General features: G+C 40.8%; 1 protein-coding gene across 2 annotated transcripts; it reads left to right on the top strand.

Moving 5' to 3' along the window:
• Positions 1-4,137: 4,137 nt before the first annotated feature.
• On the top strand, positions 4,138-18,016 carry ddhd1a (DDHD domain containing 1a). 2 transcript variants are annotated; one of them, XM_077538806.1, is made up of 14 exons: positions 4,138-5,312; positions 6,963-7,142; positions 8,595-8,696; positions 10,932-11,060; positions 11,283-11,430; positions 11,927-12,036; positions 12,145-12,251; positions 12,661-12,923; positions 13,582-13,657; positions 13,728-13,877; positions 14,164-14,228; positions 14,979-15,151; positions 15,244-15,435; positions 15,526-18,016. In XM_077538806.1, the coding sequence occupies exons 1-14, from the start codon at positions 4,613-4,615 to the stop codon at positions 15,711-15,713; spliced, it is 2,583 nt and encodes an 860-aa protein (XP_077394932.1). In that variant the 5' UTR covers positions 4,138-4,612; the 3' UTR covers positions 15,714-18,016. The 2 variants fall into 2 exon arrangements, with proteins under 2 accessions (XP_077394932.1, XP_077394933.1); XM_077538807.1 differs by lacking the exon at positions 8,595-8,696 and having other exon boundaries at positions 4,143-5,312.
• The last annotated feature ends 217 nt before the right edge of the window (positions 18,017-18,233 follow it).

Raw genomic sequence — 18,233 nt, 5'->3', positions numbered from 1 at the left:
GCTTGGTTTTTCCCATGGACTTTTGTGCGCTCACAGATTTACATGTGGTAATCTTTGGGAACATGTGGGCCTCAACTATAGATCAGCCGCCTCTCTAGTCTGAAGCATAGCCGTCCGTCTATGCGGGTCGCCCCCGTCCCCCTCTGGGCTATTCTGTACAAACATTCCAACACTGTGTCTGTATTCCCAGGGAAGCTCGCTCAGATAAGTCAAGCCCGACAGTGTGAAACATCATCCGAGATGGGCGAGAACACATGTAGGTCTCCTTGTTAGAGATCCTGAGGGTGGAGAACACATCCTTGTAAATAATAAGCATATATATATATATATATATATATATATATATATATATATATATATATATATATATATATATATATATATATATATATATATATTCGCTCCCCTTTTGCAAGTCAGAAAAGTCAAACCCATAGAAAAGAGAGCATGTTGAGCAATTCCATGCATGCTTTTAGTAAATATTAACTGACACATTGTGCTTTTTTAATGAGCATCACTCACTTTCGCCCTGAAAGTAAACAAGGCGCTAAAGCCGACAACCGCGGAGTGTTAAGTGCCACGTAGATTAATGAGGTGTGCCTTTCCACCCGTTCACGCTACCCCTCTCTTCATCCCTCTGTTTGTCTGTGTATATGGTGGGGGGGGGGGAGTCCTGATGGACTAACATGCTCAAGTAAACAAAAAGCAGTCAGGACAGCATGGGGGACTCTCACTTTTGCTTTGTATGCGTCAAACAGGAGGCAGGAGTGTTAACCTGTTAAGATTAAACCCTTTTTTATTTTTTAAACTCCAATTGCAAACCACGTTCAATCTGCACACACGCACTCTATCACACTTCATTTGAAAACACTGTCATAAGAATACTTTGTTTTATAAACACCATGCTGTTTTAGCTGGATTCCACATACTTTGCTTTCTCCCCCATGTGAAAGTAGTTACTCTCTCTTTACTAATTGTATTTTTAAAGTAGTATTTATCTATCATAAAAATTGTAATAATGTATCACTGTAACAAAATATGAACATAACTACAATATGACATTCAATGAAACTAAGATTACTAAAAACAAATATGTTTATTTATGTATAAAAATTAGCTATTTATAAATATAATAATCAGATTAATAGTTAATTTAGACTAAAAAAAATCATGTTTTTTCATTTCAGATTTTATTATAATTAAAAACTAAATATATTAGGACAGTAAAATCTTTTTGGAAAAGAATTAAAAGGACTAAACTGAAAATTTTGCGCAATAAAATAAATTTGAATAAAATCTTGTTAATTAAAATAATAATTTATTAAAATAAATAAAACAGATCACCTAAATCTAATATTCTTATTTAAATAAAACATACATAATAAAATATATTTTGATAAAATAGATTACTGAAGTCAAATATTTCTACTAAAATAAAATTATATATAAGGTAATCTAATTATGTTTACTTAAAATAGGAAATACATTAAATCAATTGCTAAAATCTAATATTGTTCATTAAAGAAATTAAGAATTGTAGACATGAAAGCGTATTTTTTCAACAAAATCCTTGTACTTTAATACAGTATTTTTATTTACCTTTAAACGTTACCAATTTCTTTTCACCGTGTTTCAGCCAATTAATAATGAAAAAGTGGGGAAGTCACACAAAAATCATCACATCATTAACAAGTCATTTTAAAGAAGATCAATATATGCCATACTGCCACTTCGATTCACAGTACAGGCCCAAACACTAATTTTTAGTGCCGTAATGCTTTGCCGTGTCCACTTTAGCAGAGTTGATGTCCTTGTTTAAATAACTGCAAAAGGCACTGCTTTGCAAACTAAAATACACCTCCAATACAATAGTGGCCATTATATAAGTGGTCACATTGTGGTTAAAGTGACACCTCACTTAAGGCGGTTGCATTACCAATCGGCAGGCAGGCAGACCAGGGGCTCCGATGCATATCAGACATCGCATGACAATGGGTCTGCTTGCCCTGGAGGAGGTCATTAGTAGGCAAAGCAGGACCGACAAGCGGCTGGCACCTGGGAAGCAGACATCCAGGAAAGGCGGAGACGTTTGCCCGTCCACGGCTACAGGCTGCAGGGAGGGAAGGACCAGACGGGGGCAGCTTCATCTTCATCCATTACCTTCCCACCTAGATATGGGTGAAGGCGGGTGGGGTCTTTGAGATGGGGTGGTGGTGAAAAGCACACATTACATCATGGAGAGTGCAGCAAAGGAGGGGTGAAAGGTGAAGGATTCAGGAGTAAATGAGTCATGACCAACACGAAAGGGCTTGGACAAGGTTGCTTGATCTCACACACAAACACACATTCATGCACAATCACGTGTTTGCGGTTGCGAAAATGCTCCAACATTTCACTTGATTGTTACAAATGTCCCAGCTAATCTGCCGATTTTACGCACGCCTCGGATGTGACGCGCCTCTAATGGATTCCAGAGTTGAAGAGTAGTCGCTATAAAAGGGGAAAACAATTTGGGGGCTTTTGTTGTTGTTGATTTTCTACAATTTGTTTTTATCCAAGAGAAGACAGAGGGCAGCAAGAAAGCAGGACACTGCAGCAAAGTAGAGACAGTGGAGTGTAATACAAAGTACTACTGTTTCCAAAGCTGAGCACATTAGCGTGTGTGTGTTGATACTCTATTTTATGGGTCGTTTGTACAGATTGTACAGTTTGTACAGATGTTATCCAAGAGGAGACTGAGGGCAGGGAAAAAGCACAGCACTGCATCAAAATGAAGACGATGGACTACGATACTGCAGTGAAAGCTAATGTTGGCTGTCATTATTTTTTGGCTTTTTAAGTTGTGAAAATTCTTCTAAGGCTGCTCGATTATGGGAGAAAAAAATAAGCATGATTATTTTGGTAATAATTGAAATCACGATTATTCAAATGTTTATCTTTTGGTACAAAATAAGAAAATGTTTAAGCATTTAAAAATATTAAGACCACCAAACAGAAATTATAATCATATATATTTAAAATAATATTTGTCATTTCGAAGCTGACCAGGTACTCATGAGGATGTCAAGCTGCTCGGTCAACTTGGCGAATTTTTTTATTTTTTTTTATTTTTTTATTTTTTTACCCATGAATCTTCCCCCCCTTTCTGAACACATTGAACAAAACTGGAGGATATATGTCGAGACGCTTGGTTGCATTTTCAACTGCTGTCTATTGGAGCGGAGACATCAAGCACATTCCAAGAGTCCCACGGCCCAATTACGGGCAGATGAAGGGCAAGTCTTTGTCTAAGAACAAAGGCAACAAGTGACAAGTGTGTTCTCTAAAGGGAGTGCTCTATAAGGACAGCAGAGGAGGGGCAGAGAGGTGAGCAGCTGGTTATAAATATCTATTGGCTCACTTACTGGAAGGAAAATAGCCACTTTGTTGCTCATCCACTCATGCAGGTGCTTGCAAAACATGGCTAACTAGTAACGTTTTACAACAAGGTCCACCTTTCTCACCCGATTCAAAATCATTCCAATGTTGAAATGGGAACCTCGTTCACAACATCCGCGCAACTGTCGTTCACATCCTGCAAATTTCCACATTTACCACAATGTGAAAAAAACAAAACAAAATTCTCACTTGAAAGATTTTCAACAATCTAAAAACAGTATACCGGTATATATTTTTTTGATAATGACATATTTTTCATGACAAAATTCCAAAGTAAATGGAGACTTTAACTTTCAGATCTATCTAAACAGCATGTTTCCATGATGTAGAAAAAATGAAATAAAACAACAGTATAAAAAGCTACATTTGAAAAATATCTTACCTTTATGCCAGAAGTGGGCATCAATAATGAATTGTAATGTTATGATCATAATCTTTACAAGGAAAAAAAACCCGTATTAAACACAAAGTAATTTTAAGAGAATAAAGTTGTATTTTTCAAAGATAAAATCTTGATAATGTGACATTAAAGTCAAAGTTCAAGTTTAATTTCCAGATTGAAAATGTATTCTCGTAATATATACATTTTTATTCTGAAGGAAAATATATATATATTCTCTCATAAAGTGAGCTATATCCCTGGGAAAAAAATGTTCCAAAAACGGGACTTTATTCCTGTCTACAGATCCACAAGGAGCATCTTTGCAAACGGTCTTTGTCGACATCTAGCGGACGTGCGTGTTACTGCAGTTATAAAGCACTGCTTTGTCGCTATTGATTGGTCTTTGTCGCCATCTAATGGACAGAACACGACGTCAGCCGTTCCCACGGTGTCGACGTGCGCGCTCTCGCGTCAATGCGTCAGCTGTCAAACTGCGAACGCGCACGACTCAGCTCCACTCACTCACAATGGACTACTACGTCAGCCGCTACTGCCTTTGAATTTAGCTGAAGAAACTCCGCGAGGATGTTTAAAAGTAATATGACCGTAACATGTTCGCAATGCTGGTTTAAATATCCGTGGGGAAAGCTGTTAAAATAAAGGGTTTGAAAATTGAGATAGAGACAGAGAAAGACTCGCTAATAAGCTAGCCTCGGACTTCTACCGGCTTCGTTAGCCGCGGCTAACTCGCTAGCTACCTAGCTAGAGTGATGCTAAGTGGCTCAAATAGTTATGAGCAGTTGTGACATTACGTCTTTAGAAGAAGAACAATGTCCCTTGGAGGGAGTGACGGCGGCTAATAACAACAATAAAAAGTGGCACTTGGTAGGTAGCGATGGGTTCGACTGCTGTCAAGACATGAGCCCCATGGATGAAGCCGTGCTGCCCGGGATGTCGTCCATCCAGCCCGGACTGGACGCGCTGGACGACCGGGACGGGCTCCGGCTGGATCTCGGCTGCCCGCCCGCCGCCTCGTCATACGTGGGCGAAGTCAACGGCGAGGGCCCGCTGTTCGAGAGGCGGAAGCGGTCGCGTTCCAACAGCTCCCGGCACCACTTCGGCGACGTGGTGGCCGAGCTGGGTCCTGAGGAGGTGCGCTGGTTCTACAAGGAGGACAAGAAGACGTGGAAGCCTTTCGTGGGACATGACTCGCTGAACATCGAGCTCATGTATCGGAAGTACGGCGAGCTTAACCCCGGTGCGGCGAGCCTCCCGGTGGAAGTCGACGGAGTGAACGTAGAAATGTCGGTGGAAAGCCGGACTATAAGCGTCAACGGTGATCGGGGGTCCTTGGACACATCGACGCCGTCCACGAGCATGGATGAGAGGGACCCTGACAGCATTGACGTCCAAGTGGAGCCTGTCTGTGTGCGGGGGGGACTCTACGAGGTGGACGTCAGAGAGAAGGCATGCTACCCTGTTTACTGGAAGCGTAAGTATCCCTTAAAGCTGACATTTTGGACTCTTTACCGGTTCTAGATTACCCCAAGATCATTCAAGGTATAACAGGTGCATCTTTCTGCAGGAAACTGTGCAAATGTGGTGAAGACACAGTTTTTGAGACCATTTCCAGCGCCCTCTTTTATTTACACTGGCCCATATAAAATGCTCCCTATTTATATACTGTACAGTTAAACAGATTCAAGATTCAAACCATTCTCGCCTGTTTCCTTGATCTAACACACACTGCTGATAAATCTGAACTAAATTTTAGTAGACATATTTGGTCAAGTAAAACTAATTTAATCTTTCCATAAATTGTGCGTTAAAATTTTGAGGTGAAAAAGACATTTATTTATTTTTTGCAGTCAAATTTGACCCTAACAGTATGTCAGGATTTTTAAAGGGACAGAAATGTGGAAGATTATGTGAGTGTTGTTGGGGGTGCGGTAATGGATTAATGGCAAGGTACCACTGAGTGTCACTTTTCAGGTAAGAAGACTATTGATTTGGAGAGTACTGGAGATGTACTGATGAAGTACTACACAAACACGCAATATATCTCATCTGGCCTTAACACCTTACCAAACAAGCCTGCACACATTTGTCAGCGTTACGATGCTTCCCTATCTATTCTGCAGCCCGTCTTGTTATGACTTTACATCCTGTTTGTGGTTGTACATAAGTCTCAGTCGTCGCCTCGTAAAGACGGTGATTAACAAGAATTCCACTCGTTTAAATATTCTTTGATCCACGTGTATTATTTTCATCCTTGTCATTAGTCACAGCAGCAGCAGACTGATTAATGTGCAATACTAATCACAGCTGGCTCAACTCCATAATCCACTGAGACTTGGCCCTGTTGGAATTGTCTGAGTTAAATTACAATCAACCCTTTCCAGAAAAGTAGCGACATAACCTATTTCCTCATATTAGCCTGTCATGGATGTTTACACAACTGCAGAGAATACTGGGCAGTAGGGAAGAGCATAATAAATGATTATTTTTCACAATTAGTTGTGGTTATGAAAAGTGAGATTAAATATTAACACTTGGCATGATAGAATAAATAGCAAGATGGTAACTTGTGTAGTGGAAGTATTAACGCAGGTCATTAACTCATTTGCTCCCAAAAACGTATAAATACGTTCTATTTTAAATATTGCCATGGTCCCAAAGACGTATTTATATGTTTTTTATGTTTTTTTTTTTTTATGGTCAAGCATACAGAAGGCTTTGATGCAGCCTTTGAACCGAAGGGAATGCTTGAAGCAATGGCAGTTATTACAAAAACGGCCAGCAAGTGGCAGCAGAGTATAAGAGATCAACCCAGGCCATATTGCAACAAGCTCCTTTCCCCACTGTTTTAAACAGTTTTGTGAATAATGATTAAACTTAGCTATATTCTAATGCTAATTGCTACAAAACGGAAAAAGATAGAAATATACAGTTTTTCCTGATGACAAAAGAGACTCTAATCTTTCTTTTGGTAGGTTCCATGTTTTTATAGCAATAGAGCACAATATTCTGTGGGCCTTGCAAAATCAGTCGTGAGCACCCGGGGAACGAAGTGGGCTGCTTCAGTAAAAAATGGCTGGGAGTGAATGAGTTAAGATTGAATTTTTAATGTTTTTTTGGGCAGAGCAAGACCACATTCCAGTGCTGCGAGGTCAATGGTTCATCGACGGCACGTGGCTGCCCCTAGAGGAGGACGAGAGTGACCTCATCGAATGCGAACACCTCAGCCACTTCCGCGGGCAGCAAACGCAGGACACTTTTGACGCTAGTGACATGGTCGTCAGGACCGTCGACGGGAAAGACGGTGAGCCATGACTCTTCACTTCATGTACCATGGAACCTGTGTATTTTGTTGTTGTTGCCTTCTTTATTTATTTCTTATTTATGTATTTATTTTTTTAACAGGTAGTGCAGTCAAATTAATTTTACCAGGCAAATGCTATTGTTGCTAGCTTAATGGCTAATGTCTGGCATGAAAATAACCAAAAAAGTTTACAAAGAACATATTTTATTGTCTATTACCCTTTATTGGGTATCTGCAAAGTACAGATAAGTCTTATTTGATATTTGGCAAAGAAGCTAATGTCTTTGTACACTCATATGACCAGTTCCAAAATTTCACCGACAGCCATGTTAACTAGTTTGTTTTTTTTTGTCTCCATTTTGGGAACCTTGACATACCTCATCAACCATTTAATGCAGGGGTGGCAAACTGCGGTCCTCGAGGGCCGGTGTCCTGCAGGTTTTGCAGATTTCCCTACTCGAAGTGCAGCTGATTCCAATTAACAGGCTCGTTATCAGGTTTCTGCAGAGCTTGCTGATGAGCTGATCATGAATCAGCTGTGTTGAAGAAGGGAAATATCCAAAACCAGCAGGACTGCGGCCCTCGAGGACCGGATCTCGCCACCCCTGATTTAATGGCTTTCCAAGCTAAATGGACTCCCCCTGATGGCTCGTATGCTGTGTACTCAGCAGGTCTCTGTTTCTGCCTCCTCGTCAGCCTTTTCACCTCAGCCGAGGAAAACGCCGCTGACATTTACAAAACAGCTGATTTTGAACAGGAATCGATGATTTAGTTGCGCCTAATATTCAAAACCTGCTGATTTGTCTAACAACTGCTGAGTTAGGCCTTTTAAAATGTCAAACCCAGATACCTCCTATCTCAACCTAAATGGTTGAGTGCATTTCTACAAAGTATGATGAAAATGCTTATTTCTGTATCTGTGGCCTTTGACATACAGTAAAGTGGTACATTGACTTAAGAGTTTAAATCATTCTTTGACCAAACTTGTAACTGGATTTACTCGCATATCAAATGAATTTTCCTCATTGAAATTACTTTAAATACCTTGTTTTTTTAACTTATCTTTTATTTAAGTTAAAGGAAATACAATGTTTGCTTGAAAAAGTGACAACGAGCTGGAGTTGAGTTTGAGTTCATTCGGTATTTGTGTGTATGACTGTTTATTACTGTGTATGTCATTACTGTTATGTTTTACTCACAGCATATGATGCTAAGCTACACTAAGTGTCATGCTATTAACCTCATTTTCTAGAGTCACTACCCCGGTCATCTTCGGCATGTGTCAAACAGCGCTGCTTATCAGACCGAAAGGCTTGGTAGTAGGCAACAGTACTGAGGTGTTCTATCATGGCCCTAGCGGTTAATCTGATAGCAACGGCACTTGGTCAACAGCGAATGACCGGGGTAGGCGCCGGTGTCAATGGCCATCACTCACTCTCTCTTGGTTGTTAGTCCTCTCCCACCTGCCCCCTTTCTACCTCCCCTTTCTGTTCAAATGGAGCGGCTATCAGACGAGCGCTAGAACAACATGTCACAAGCGCAAACGCTGCCAAGGTACTGTAAAAAAACAAACAAACAAACAAAACAAGAAAGACCCGTTTTCTTTTCAGTCTGTTTACCCTAACCCTCTAGCTTCTATCCTCTCTACCCCTGTAGAGCCCTGAACTTTGTGGGACTAGACTCCCCTTTTATTTTAAATAATCTAATATGTAAATCCATTGTAGCCGTAGCTGGCACTAGTTGCTAGAATTTCCTCTTGTGTGCTGTGACCTTGAGTTTGGTACTGCTACTCTTTCTGTCGCTTTCCTAGGTTTGATCATGAATCAGCCATGGTGATACTGGCTAACCCTGGTCCACATGACATGTAATATATGCTTACATAGAAGCTTGCATGCGTAGTTACTGTGGAATTTGGTGGCAACTGACCAATGGCATCGATTTGTGGAAAAAGTAGGAAACTGACCAAATTTGGACACAGCAGTTCTCCGCCAGAACACAAACTTATATGCAACATGACCAGTAGTATGCCAAAGTAATCCAAGGTCTGTGGTGTCCATCTGACTTGATCTGCCTGAGATACCTTGCTGGGAACCTATGCATCCAAAATAGACACCTGCATCTCTGACCGAGCTCCCCAAGGGTGAGCCAAGGCACTGTGTTAAGGAAACTTGCATGTAACGGCGAACTTCTCCTTTGGTCACCATAGGTGAGGCTGGAATAGTAGACCATGTCTCAAGACCTACCTAACCGACACTGGCTACTTTTGAGACAATTTGATTCCCCTGTTTACAGCCATCAATGCAACATCCTTGTTGGTATTCGGCCTCAGACAACAGCAGGCTGGAATCTACTTCCGCTTCCACAAACTTCCTCTCATTCGTGGTCCTGCAATATGTCCAATGACACATTTGCCTTTATAACTCTGATAGAGTGTGAATGTTAGTGCTATAAACGTGGTGCTTTGGCCCTGTTTCTCTTACTAATCCTTCCCCATTTCTGCACGACAAGACAAGATAGCATAGCATTTTAAACAACTTAGGTTTAATGCGTCATGATTGGTTGCCAGTCCCGTAAGCACTTTGCCTTCCCCTTCCTTTCACAATGCAAGGACTCTCACTGTAAAACAGGAAATGCACAAGCCTCTAGCAAAACCATCTTTTTGCTGATTATATCACCATTTGCATGTCAAATCAGCATCTGACTGAGGAAGCTTAATATAATTTCCATTCAGGGCTTGTGATTTCCGTCCCCTTTACAGTGATTCGGGGCTGCATTCATCTCCCCTTAAGTCTTTATCTCAGATTAATTTCATGGAAAATCCCATTTTCTGTCACTTCTATTATGATTACAAGAGTTAACATAAAAAAAAGTAGTTTGAGAAGAATCAAAAGTGCAAGTGTTATTGTGTTTTTTTCATGGTTTCTTTTGCTGCTATTGTAAACTTTACAACATGCCAAGATAAAGCATTTCGAACATGTCACCACATCATTGTGTTTTCTTCTGTACAGTACATGCCTGAGCTTCCATTCTTCTGGTTTCATACTTTTGGCACTCCCTGAATGTTCTGAATTGCTGTTTCCATGTACTGTTTGTTGTATAGAAGTAGTTCTTCAACTTCCAATCGCTGTTGTCACAATGGTTTTCTCTTAGCCAGCAGCAAACTTGCTGTGGCGGAGGAATAGTAGTAATAATGCACACTGTTTGGCCTGGATTGTGTCAAGAACGATTACGCAACCAAATTCTGCATCTTTATGCCTATTTTTGTAATTTAACAGTTCCAAAACATCTGCGTTCTGCTACAGTTTTGTGTGAAATTGTCAGTTGTCATCAGGACGACTGCATTGCCCCGCAAGTCCTTCAGCCTGTTCCGAAGGACTTCATTCCCCAAATTGTTTTAGTGCTGTGCAAGGGAGCCACTGGACTGCCGCCAAAGTTTCCCATCAATCTCATCTCGATGATCTTGCTGCTGCTGTTCAGAACATCCAAATGGTGTTATCATACAGGGAAAGTCAACCAGTTTTATCTATCCCTTTTGTGTGGTTCTTACTTGCTCCTGTCACCAGCGCATTACAAACATCTAAATACTAGAATAGTATTGTATAAGCAGGACACAAAAGCAAGAACTGTCTGTCCTTCTCCCAATTTCCTTCCAAATGCAAATCAGTCCCACAGACTTGTATTTGACAAAACCTGTCAACACAATCACGACTCTTACGTTTGTTTGACCTTCCTTGACACTCTTCTTAACATGCCTTCACTCTGCTCTCTTTCACCGTCCCCATCCTGCAGCCATCCACAGCTTGAAGCTCAGTCGAACTCACGTGGACTGGCACAGCGTGGACGAGGTCTACCTCTACAGTGACGCCACCACATCTAAAATCGCTCGCACCGTGACGCAGAAACTGGGCTTCTCTAAAGGTCTGTCACTGTCGGAAACTAGTTTCTTTAAAATATGATGTCTTGTTTTGTAAAGGTGATGTAAGCTAAGTCTTCAAATGTGAAATTCTTCCAACTTCAATCCAGACTACATACACTTCCACTGCCTCTTATCACAATGTTCTTAATACATGACTTTAGATCTAAATAAAGACTCCGATGCTCCACATATTGTGTGAAACCGCACCTCATGTTCTCTCACAGCTTCCAGCAGCGGAACCCGGCTACACCGCGGCTATGTTGAAGAGGCCTCTCCGGAGGACAGACCCCCACGGACCACTCACGTTGTCTTTGTGGTCCATGGGATTGGGCAGAAGATGGACCAAGGGCGCATTATCAAGAACACTGGAATGTGAGTTTTAGTCCACTTTTGCACTTCCTGTGAAGGAGACCTTTTTCTCCCTTTTCTGTGTTCAACCTTGCAATATTTTAACTGAGAACATTATGTGTAGTTTCAGACACTGACTCTTCTACTATTTTGGGTTAATCTATTACAAAAAAACATGAATTATGGTCCCATTCAAAAAATGTCTGGGGAACTATTTATCCTCCAGACCTATAAGAACCCTAGATCTAGCCAAACCAAGACATGTGTGTCTCTGTGTCACAAACATAGTCAGGCCGTCGCTTGAGGCTTAGGTCGGCTAAGCAGGTAAAGTAGACCAAGTCGAGCCGCGGAGCACTTTAAGCCTTACAAGCAGCTACATCAGGATTACGGTCTTTCTCAACAAGGAGGAAACGTCGACGTGGCACGTCAACCCACTTCCTGTTTGTTTTTCATACAGTCAAATCTCCAAAGTAAAACACTCTATTCAGTGACAGTCTACATCCCATCTACTGTTTTTCAGGTTGAGGGAAGGTGTGAGGAAGATGGAAGAAAAGCACTTTTCAGAGCACAACGATGAGCATGTGGAGTTCCTTCCCGTAGAGTGGCGCTCCAAACTTGCCCTGGATGGAGGTCTGTCATTCTATTGTGCATTTAGGAGAGGAATCATGAACGAGCAATACTGACTGAATGTTAACACAACTTACCTATATATACACACTGTGGGGTGTCTCTGTTTAGATACGGTGGACTCCATTACACCAGACAAGTTGAGAGGCCTGAGAGACCTTCTCAATAGCAGTGCCATGGACATCATGTACTACAACAGTCCACTTTACCGTGATGAAGTAAGTCAAAGTCACATTGCTGCTTACTGATCATTTCATTTAACAGAAGTGTGTGAACAGTGACGAAAGAAGTCAAAGAAATGCACAGACCAATCACATGCATTGTAGTGTAACTCCTCCTCCTCCTAAATGGGTGTGTGTGAGGCCGGTAAGAGTTGATTTGAGAAGTTTAGTCAGTGGGGCTTTATTGGCTCCAGCCAATCAAATGCAAGATTTGACAAGACTGACAAGCAGTGAAGCGAGAAGCCAAGGAATATACACAGATCCATTATGTTTATTGTAACTCATTCCATGTGATACTCCCAACTCCAGCAGTTGCTTGCAAGTAGAGCAAGTGGGTGTGTGTGAGGTGGGCGAGCATTTAGACGAGAACTCACATCGCGTGACTTGTTTGCTCCTTTCCATTCAGATCACCAAGGGACTGACACAGGAGCTCAACAGACTGTACAGCCTGTTTTGCTCACGCAACCCCGACTTTGAGGAGAGTGGAGGCAAAGTGTCCATCGTGTCGCACTCGCTGGGCTGTGTGATCACGTACGACATCATGACAGGCTGGGACCCCGTACGCTTCTGCCTCCAGGAGCACCACGCCGTGGAGGAGGAGCTGCAAAAGCACTGGACCTCGTACGAGGAGAGGCATCTGCTGGAGCAACTTCGCTACACCAGGAATAGGTCTGATTCGGAACTAGTTGAAATATAGAATTTTAGCTATAGAATTTGCCGTAACAGTAATAGAAATTATGACAGGCTTTTGTTTATAAACTATTATTTATTTATTTTTTATTTTAAACTATAGAAATATATTGGAAAAACAAATAGAACATACAAATATTTTTGAAAATACCTACAAAAAAAAAATAAAAAAAGAATGCTATAAGAATATTGGCAAAAAAATACTGCTATATTAGTAAGATGAAAACTGACAGCATATTAAATAATAATAATAATAATAATAATAAATGAAAAGAAATGCACAGGGTTGTTCATCAACATTAATCAATCAATGCACAAGTAAAACATAAATGGCAATATATTAGAAATGAAAAAAAACATTAGATGGGAAAAGACATACTGTATTCCAATAAATTTCAAAAATATTATCACAGTTTATTAAAGCATTAGTACAGTAGTACGTACATATAACACGAAAATACAATGCAAACAGCATATCAAATCTCAATCTTTCTACGCTGAGCCATCATGTTTGCACATTGTAGCTCACTAGCACCACCACCTGCCGCTGTGTGTAATAACAACTTCCATGTAACTCAGCAGCCACCAAGTCAGTGATTTTTTTTTTTTTTTTTTTTTTTTTAATATCCGTTTACAGATTACGAGAGTTGGAGAATCAACTTTTAACACTGGAAGCCTCCAAACCGTCAGCACCTCCTGCACTTAAATTTAAGGTTGGTACGTGTGGTGAAAATGGAAACTGTTGATTTAAATTACAGCTCGTTTTCATAACAATGACTTTAGGTGGAAAACTTCTTCTGCATGGGTTCTCCTCTGGCGGTCTTCCTGGCTCTGAGGGGCATTCGGCCTGGTACCAGTTGCCACCAGGACCACATCCTGCCTACGTCCATCTGCAGCCGACTCTTCAACGTCTTCCACCCGACGGACCCCGTGGTCAGTTGCCCCAAATACGTAATGCCTCTCAAACAGGAAAAGAAAGGGATAATAGAAAAACAGATGGTTACTTAGCTTTTACTTTCATTCATAGATGCCGTTGTCACACACAGATGAGTGTTAAGAAGAAAATTTAACTGCATAGCCCATATGAACTCTGTTGTGAAATAAAACAGCAGCACCTAGCGAAACATGGAAGTAGTCTCAGTGTGGAGACTCATGTTTTAAAAGATGAAATTATGCCAAAAAAATAAATAATAAAATCAAAATTTTGCTTCTTTTTCAGGCCTACAGACTGGAGCCCCTCATCCTCAAACACTACAACAATGTTGCACCAGTGCAGATACACTGGTAAGACTTATGTGGGCAATAAGTTGCCATAAATCCATGTCCAGTAGGTATAAAAAGTCTACACACCCCTGTTCAAAACATTTTACAGCATTCATGGGACCAATAACTTGTAGACAACTCAGATAATGTGGTTGCATAAGTGTACACACCCTGTTATGGCATGAAGATGACATTTTTATTTCAATTGAGTTGTACAGGTTATAGGTCATATTCCTGTTGTTTTACTGGATTTTGACTGATTTTGCAAGGCCCACAGATTATTCTGTTCTATTGCTATAAAAACATGGAGACCTACCAAAAGAGAGATTAGCGTCTCTTCTTTCATAAGGCAAAAAAAGTATATTTCTGTTTCCATTTTCCAGCAATTAACATTAGAGTACAGCTAAGTTTTATTATTATTCACTGGATAAAAGAGCTTGTTGCAACATGGCCCTGGTTGATCTCTTATGCTCTGCTGCCACCTGCTGGCCGTTTTTGTAATAACTACCATTTAGCATTATCCAGTTCAGAGGCTACATCAAAGCCTTCTGTATGCTTTTGCATAAAAAACAAACAAACAACCATGGGACCATGGTTATAGTTAAAATAGAACCTATTTATACGTTTTGGGGAGCACATGAGTTAATGGTGGAAGAAGTTTTGAAATTGTTTTGGTCCCTTTTTGTATATCACAAAAGTCTCATAGTCCAACAGCTGATGGGCAGACATTTTATATCCACTGTTTATTTATATTTGATGAATCCTTTTCAGGTGTAGCGCCACCAACCCAGCGCCTTACGACGAGATGCGACCCACTTTCCTCAACTTGACTAAGGAGCCGACGTCCGACACAGAGAGCATCCCCAGTCCGAGCACTTCTCCCGTCCTCCCCCGGAGACATTACGGAGAGTCCATCACCAACTTAGGCAAGGCCAGCATCCTGGGTAAGATGTCCTCAGAACCTTATCTTGCAAATGCTATCCTGCATATCAAGCACCAAGGCTGAGTTTTCTCTTTCTCGCCTTTTCCTCCTCAGGAGCGGCGAGTATCGGGAAAGGCATTGGCGGAATCCTCTTCTCCCGCTTCTCGCGCTCCAACAGCCAACCCTCGGTCTCCGTGGGACTGGAGGGCGGGTCCGACGACGAGCAGCAAAAGCGAACCGAGAGCCAATCGGCGTACGGGCTTTCAACTATGGCCCGCCCAAACTCCCCCAGCGCGGACGTGTCATGTGAGTCACTTCCCAGAACCATTATATCAATTTAGTTTTCATCTGAGAAAATGCATTTTTTTTTTTTTTTTTTTTGGGGGGGGTCCACAGTGGAGCTGGAGCGCCGCATTGACTTTGAGCTGCGCGAGGGCCTGGTGGAAAGTCGCTACTGGTCAGCCGTCACGTCGCACACAGGCTACTGGTGCTCGCACGACATCGCCCTCTTCCTTCTCACTTTCATATACCAGCAGAGGAAGACCCTTTCCGATCCGGGAGGGTACATCCCCGAACCTGACTGAACACACACACCCTTGTTTATTCATAGATTGAAAAATGATTATCCTTTTTTATACACACAGGTACTTTTCTTATGATCCAGTTCTGTGAACTAATACGGTGACTTAAATTAGTTTCATTCTAGTACAGTGGAACCTCCAAAGTGGAACAAAATTATATATTTTTTTCACCTCAGGAAAGCATGCACCTTTATTACATGGGATACATTCCAAACCCACCCATGTTCGGTGAAAATCGGAGCATTCACTTTTTTGCACTCCCACAAAGTTCTTCACATTTAAACTTATACGCAACAAAAATATAAACACAACACTTTTGTTTTTGCTCCCATTTTTTATGAAATTAACTTTAGGATCTAAAACTTCTTCCACATACACAATATCACCATTCCTCTCAAATATGTTCACAAACCAGTTTGAATCTGAGCACTTCTCCTTTGCCGAGATGATCCATCCCACCTCACAGGTTGAAAGATGCAGTTTTGTTTTATTATTAATGTAACAACACCGCACCTTTTCAGAGTGGCCTTCTATTGTGGGCAGTCTTTAAGGCACACCTGTGCAATAATCAAGGTGTCGAATCAGCATCTTGATCTGGCACAGCTGTGAGGTGGATGGCTTATCTCGGCAAAGGAGAAGTGCTCGCTATCGTAGATTTCCGTAAAAAAATGGGGGCAAAAACAGAAGTGTTACATGTATATTTTTGTTGCGAAAACACTATAACGTACTCCTTAGCACCTCTCCTCACTCTACTGCTATGAAGAAATGGGAGTCTATCGTATAACATCATTTTTGCGTGCTTTGTCACTCTCACTTGAGGTTTTACTGTAAAACTGCTATGTAAAACAACATACATTTAAACACCAAACTGTTCCTGCACTGAACCATAACACTTAAGTCTAACGAAAGCCTGCTAGCTTAATGCAAAACGTCATAGTGGGTCTAACAGGAATGATGAAAGATGGTTCACTGTATAGCAATTTCGGGGCAATTTGCAATGTTGTTTTTTTACATTCTTCACTGTAAACTGCAACAAAGCACAACTGCAATGAAGTAAAACATGAACTGACACCCTCAGCCTCTAGTAGTTAAAACCATAAATATACCACAAACTCTCACAAAACAGTTTAATATCAATTTAACCATATCTTCCAAAATTACCATTAAGCAAAAATGCTTTACTGAATATTTGATTAAAAATTGTGAATTAGTGAGCTTTCACTAAATAATGGACTGGGTATTATCGGTATTGTATTATTTATTTTTTTGTTATCATCCCACATTTATGAAAGCCCACTTCAGAGGTTCCACTGTAAGTGCATTTTAGTGTACTTAAATGCACCTGAAACAATAGCCAGTTACAGTATGACCACACAAAAAAAAACACTGTAGCTAATTAACATAGCATCAGTGCTTCAGTATTAGCCTTCATGACACAGCTGCCTGTTGGAATACATTGGTTTGCCTTTTGAAACCAGCCAAAACATACTAGGACGCAACATACAACTGTCCACTCTTGATGCATGTGTCTACCAAAATCTGTCTTTTAAGGACACCTGGAAATAGCCAAAATGACCCAAAAATGGCCATTTTAAAAAACAAAATGGAAGTCCTCCTGTGTTTTTTCCGACATGGGTTTTTCAGGCATATTTGTGGATCTACTACTCCTGATACATGTCTACCCCGTCACTAAGCAAAACTGTCTTTGAGGAGATGAGTTTTCCATATCTCTTCGACGAATCGCCTGTAAAAATCATATAAAATGGCTGCTTTGAGCCAAAATGGCAGTTACTGTCTTATCAAGCATGGCTTCTTGAGACTTCTTTTTTTTTTTTGTAAGTCTATTCAAAGTAGAAAATTTCACACTCTGGTGGTTGAATTTTCAAAATCTCTCAAAAAAGTCCATCTCAACATGAAAGTGTAGTTTGTGTGCTACTTCTTAACAATCAAGGGCTGATGCACTATTGTTCATTAGTGTCATAGATCAGTCGTGTGTGTCCTGTTGACTCAAAGCCACGCTGCCTTCCCTGAAGTTACAAAGCACACCACTGGACTTTATTTTAACAGTGATAACTATATTTTTATTAACAAAAGGCATGTTAAAACACTCCCTATTATGTTCATCATCAAGCAATAGGTGTTATTAGATGGGCTGGAAAGCCGCATTTGTGATTTATGACCCCCCTCCCTGCTCTGTGCAATAACAACAAATGCCTGCCAATGGATCCTAACCTCCATGCAAATCACTGTTACTATTTATTCCCTGTCATTAAAGGGCATTCCTTATTTTGGAATATGACTATTAACTGTGTCTCATGTGGTTCTGTCAATGATGTGGTATGCTTTGGACTCTTCAAACGAAATTCAAGTAAAAGCATTCGTACATTTAACAACTGCAGTTACCAACTTTGTCACCAGGTTCATGCTTGTCATTAGCTTTTGCCAACAAGCTACACGTAAATGAATTTAAATTTTATCCTTCCGCAGGTCCTTGTTTCTTCCCTTGCTCTTTACCATTTCGAC

Source organism: Festucalex cinctus, chromosome 12 (genome assembly GCF_051991245.1).
Source record: "Festucalex cinctus isolate MCC-2025b chromosome 12, RoL_Fcin_1.0, whole genome shotgun sequence".
NCBI classification, from domain to species: domain Eukaryota; kingdom Metazoa; phylum Chordata; class Actinopteri; order Syngnathiformes; family Syngnathidae; genus Festucalex; species Festucalex cinctus.
This window is presented reverse-complemented; position numbering and strand designations above follow the sequence as displayed.